Below are 5,038 nucleotides of genomic sequence, written 5' to 3' on the forward strand. Positions count from 1 at the left end.
ATATATATATATACATAATCAATCAAGTTGTTGTCTTTTAATAGCTTTGCTTAGTTACACTGACATTCTGTGACTGTTCTTCCTGTTTGTGGGGTTCACCAGAGCTTTGTGTACATTATAGAGCCCAAACCTGAATGCTCTGCTATACCAAATTGTGAGAAAACAGAAAATCCAGAAAAAAGTATTTCCTATATTTTAAATACAAAATACAAAATACATGTATTGTATTTTGCATTTTCTGGCACCAGTATTTTGTATTTTATTTTAATACATTTATTTGAGGGGTATCTTGTATCAAAATACATTTTGATGTATTTTTGCCCATCTCTGGCCGTACGGACACATGCTGTGGTTGTTGTTCCCGCGTGACATGAGGAGGATAACATGGTATAGGATCGGTGCATAGACTCGCATACTCACAGATACCTGATCAAGCATTTCGGGCTGTATCGGAGGCCTTTCTGATACTGGTACCGGAACAACTCTTTTGGGGGGGGGGGAGGCAAGATGAGAAAGAGCAGATCACCTGTTCAAACCAATTATCTTGCACCCCCGCAGTGGAATGAAAATAGAAATCAACTGAATCCCAGCCTAAGTTGACTTCAAAAGGTCAGGGCTCGCTCTTATCTCTGCTATCTGAGGTGGAGACCATGAATTGTGCTGGCCTCATTCAGAGTCTAGGCACCGTTTAAAGGGAACAGAGGATAAACCGCACCCGACAGCAAAGAGGAGGCAGAATACATTATCAAAATAAAGAACAAAAAGTTCCTAGTTTGATTATTTTTGTTTTGTGCTCACAGAAAAGATGAACTTAAATGTGGGAAGAAGTGCAATAATAAAGAACAGCACCCTAAAGAAAGAGTTACAAAGTTCAGAAAGCACCAGATGTAGCAGCTATAGAGGCAGACACGCACTGCTGAGTCCCTTAATGTTCACCGCTCATTTGGACAAGCTCATTAAAAATTTATTAAAAAAAAAAACATGCTGGACCCACCACAAACAAATACTGTACATATTCATACTACAGCACCAAGTATCAGCTGCTGTACCACCAGACTTCAAAACAGCTTATTTTCCTCTGAACTGCTGAACTCACCCTCCACATATAATAAAGGTTTTCTGGTGTTTTTCTTATGTAGCAAAATAGGACTACACTCTGAATGTCGTTGTGCAACCGTGTTGTACAATGACAAAATAAATAACCTTGTAACCCAGGTGACCTTGTATGGGGAGAGCCGTGACATTGAATAGATAGAAACGATGAAATCATAACGCATGAAGTCGCACCAGGCAGAGAGGGCAAACACTGTCGCTTATTTTCAGATGTGAAGCAGCTACACAACAAAGTCAGGTCAAGGGTCAGTGTCGATATTCTGACCGTAGATAGCGATTAAGATTAGGATGAGACGATGTTACGGTCAAACCCTCTCACCCACTCTTCTAGAGATCCTGTTTCAGGACATTTCCGTGATGATCCAGCTGGTATGACAGACGGGTGCCAAACACTAATGAATCCCTTTTTTCTATGAATTCTATTTACAATTGCTACCTGAACACAAACAACACATCCGCAAAATTGGAAGCGGCTATTCAGTTAAGCTTTGTCGATACTCGAGCGAGGCGCCGTAGGGCGAGCCTCGGCAGACGGCGTGCGAGCTACGAGCACACACAAAGGCGTTTATGCTCTACGCGCCGGTCGTTGCGTTATTATCCGAGACACCAGAGGTCGCACAACAAAATGTACTGCGCGTAACCAGCAAAACGCCATAAACCAACCTCCACAATGCCGAGGAGGGATTGTAATGATCTGTAAACTCATATTCATGGACTACTTTATTGCCTTTATACAAGCCCTGTAAAGAAATAAGTCATTATTACATGCATTATAAAGAAACAAAGGTTTACAATTTGATTTGGCTGCTGAATATTTACTCAGACCTCCTGTTTCTAAAGCGCCTAATAAACTATTTGGCCTTCTTTGTGTAATCCCTAGAGTAGACGTGTAAATATGGCTTTTAACAGTAAGCCATTTGTGACAGTCACGTGTCAACAAGCTCTGGTACGCCAAGTTACAAAAATTCAGAGGTGCACAACCGAGCGCCGCGATCACTTGCCGAGCCTTCACGCTTGACGCGCAGGCCGTGATTACATCATCATCTGGTGCCAAGCCTCGAGCCGGATTCTCTACGGCGAACATAAACTGTGCTTTAGACACCAGTCGGGCTCTGAAACGCTCAGAAAGCCACGATCACCTGATCACCATCAGAGGGCACGCTGGCTAATAACGGGTTATAGGTCTTTCATATATAATTAGGGGTCTGCCTATTTAAAGCCCTGAAGGCCAACAAAACTATTTTTAAAATCTATGCAAAAGGGACCTGGCAGTGAATGCAGGGAGGCCGAAACTGGAGTTAAATGATCTTGTTTCCTTGAACTGGTGAGAATTCTAGCGGCAGCATTTTGGACCAATTGAAGGCGATGGAGGCAGAATCAGGGTAATACCTGAATACATGATGTTACAGTAATCAAGTCCAGCATGGCCAGCCCATGGGTGCAGTCATTACAGCAGCGTTGGTGTTTATTGGCGCAGAATAACTGTAGATGTTGTTCTGAGATCAGTGGCTTCTTATCTGCCAGTACATTTTGGCCTGAGGGCTACTAACTACTTAGCCAACACAACAACGATCCCTCTGCAACAACGCTGAATATTCATGCTGGACCTTTTTTTTTTTAGTAGCCGTAAAAGCAACAAGTCATCAAGTTAGTTCTGTCGACCAGAAACTTACTCTCACTCACAGCATTTACTGGCAACATCAATGATTCATACAGTTAGACAAACATAAATTTGCTCACACGCAGAAGTTTAAATAATAAAAAGCTTCAGATAACGAACAAAAGTCTGTCTGGCTCTTAGTGAGAGTACTCGGGATGTTTGAAAGGATCCTTTGTGGCTCTTTCATTTTGGATGAAACTAAAATTAGAAATGATGGATGACCTGAAGAAAGTTGAGTTTTCAGTTGGAATATCAAGTTTCCCTTGATGTACAAATTGGTGGAGTGCCAGAGAGACGAGCGAGGAAGATGCTGACTCACTTCTATTTGAAATACTTCGGTTTGTTCATTGGTTGAACTAACTCAATACAAATGTTTCTCATTCAATTCTACTTATTTCCTTCCAGTTGAGAATATATTAACACTTTATCTCTGAGACAAGAGCAGTCCCCTCACATCATCGTCATGGCTTGGTTTATTTAAGTGCATGTGCGGTGGGAAATGTCATAAGATTTCCTCTCACAGATTATTGCTGTGAAAAGCAGCCAGTGCTACCGGCTCATTTGTTTTATGAAAACTCATTAATGAGGAGTGACTGTGGAAGGCTTTGCTCTGCAGAGGGTTTACTCCAGACACACATCAAAGCTCAGCACTGAAAACATATGAAAACAGAGAGAGCAATAGAGAAAAGTAAAGCCGGCCGGGATGAAGACGATGTGAAAATGACTGATAAATAAGACATCAAATGAGGGAGCGGAATAGAAAACACGAGGGGATATAAAGTCTGAACCCTACCTTGACCTCAATGAAGTCCGGCTGGCCCAAAGCAATGAGCTCCGAGTAAGACTGCATCTCCTCCACATTCCAGGCCTTCACCAGCGTCAGTCTGTACACCGTCCTCTGTCTCTGGATGGTTTTAAAGGAGTCGAAAAGTGGAGAAATAAACATGAGATTGTTGTATTAACAGTGCGTTGCATATTTTATGTATTATAGGTTTAAAGACGGGTCTTAAACAACCACATCCAACAGATTGAGAGCCAGCAACACGTTTGTGCAACACGTCCGAATAGAAAACCTGAATGATTTTTAGAGCTGAACTCACAAAAGGTTTTGGACACGGTTATAAAAACCAGATGAAGTGTTAAAACAGTGAGTGCAGCCATAAGCTAGGAGTTCTGGATGAGGTGTTTAATAATCATCTTAACTGCAACAATTCAACGAACGCAGCAAAGAAATAAAAACTTCATAACACACATACTGTAGTTCAAAAGCCGTTGGTCGTTCAAATTGGGGAAAACAAGCTTGCGTTGCCATCGGTGAGCAATGATATCATATCACTAGTTGTTGCCACCAACATCTGTCCTCCACAGGCAACACAGCAGCTCACATATGTCCTCTCAACCTGCTTTCTGTCTTCTGTCCGTTGCTAATGCGCTAACAACTGCTGCGCTAACAACTGCTGCGCTGCACAGGTTAAGGATTTCACGTGCTGATCTAAAGGATGAAGATCGGGGCCAATCCAGGCATTTTCATTTAAAATAGTATCTACCATGTGACACCTTTTCCAGTGGCATCTCCAATGATTTGTTTAATCCAGGTACAATAGGTGTTAACAATGTCCCGACCCTCCATAGCATCGTCAGCGAGCAAACAGGGAAGGAAGCAAGGAAGCGAGTTATGAGAGCGGAACCGCATCAAGTTTAAACGCAACAATTTGCAGGTGCACCAAGTCGCTGACGTCTGTTTTTGAGCTTCAGGATTTTGTTCATTCGGAGGTGAAGAGATAATTTATTACAGCCTTGGTCCCACAAAAACATTGTTGGAACCCAGGCTAGATTTTCTTAACATTATTTAAATCAAATGTAGGGTTTCAAATTTGAATATAGGCTTACTTTATGTTGTTGTTAAAAAAAGAATTAACCTAAATACACGTAGAAAAATATATCAAATGTCCCTTCTTATTGGCAAATATATAGAGATCTGAATTGATGTCAAGGCAGAGCAAACCTGATGCGGCGCTCAGTTAACTCTCTCTGGGTAAATAAAGCACTGACAAAAAATCCCTGCTCACAGCTCAATGGCTCAGGCTATTGTTGTTGGTGTACAGCAGGAGAAAGAGGATTATTGAGAATGTGATGGAGAGGAAGAAAGACAGGGAAAGACTCAGAGATGAAAGAGGGACGGAAGACGCGAGGAAATGGAGAAAGGAGACAATGGGAGGAGAGAGAGAGAGAGAGAGAGAGAGAGAGAGAGAGAGAGAGAGAGAG

At 42.0% G+C, this 5,038-nt stretch overlaps 1 protein-coding gene across 3 annotated transcripts in view; it reads right to left on the bottom strand.

The window, feature by feature from the left end:
- The window catches only part of tyw1 (tRNA-yW synthesizing protein 1 homolog (S. cerevisiae)), a 49,947-nt gene that overhangs the window by 16,152 nt on the left and 28,757 nt on the right, over window positions 1-5,038 (bottom strand). For all 3 annotated transcript variants that reach the window (XM_031863474.1, XM_031863472.1, XM_031863475.1), the window contains one exon: window positions 3,567-3,677. In XM_031863474.1, the coding sequence (XP_031719334.1) occupies window positions 3,567-3,677 (111 nt within the window). The remainder of the gene's footprint in view (window positions 1-3,566; window positions 3,678-5,038) is intronic.

The sequence above is a fragment of the Anarrhichthys ocellatus genome, unplaced genomic scaffold (genome assembly GCF_004355925.1).
Source record: "Anarrhichthys ocellatus isolate YVR2014 unplaced genomic scaffold, GSC_Weel_1.0 scaffold29, whole genome shotgun sequence".
Classification (NCBI taxonomy): domain Eukaryota; kingdom Metazoa; phylum Chordata; class Actinopteri; order Perciformes; family Anarhichadidae; genus Anarrhichthys; species Anarrhichthys ocellatus.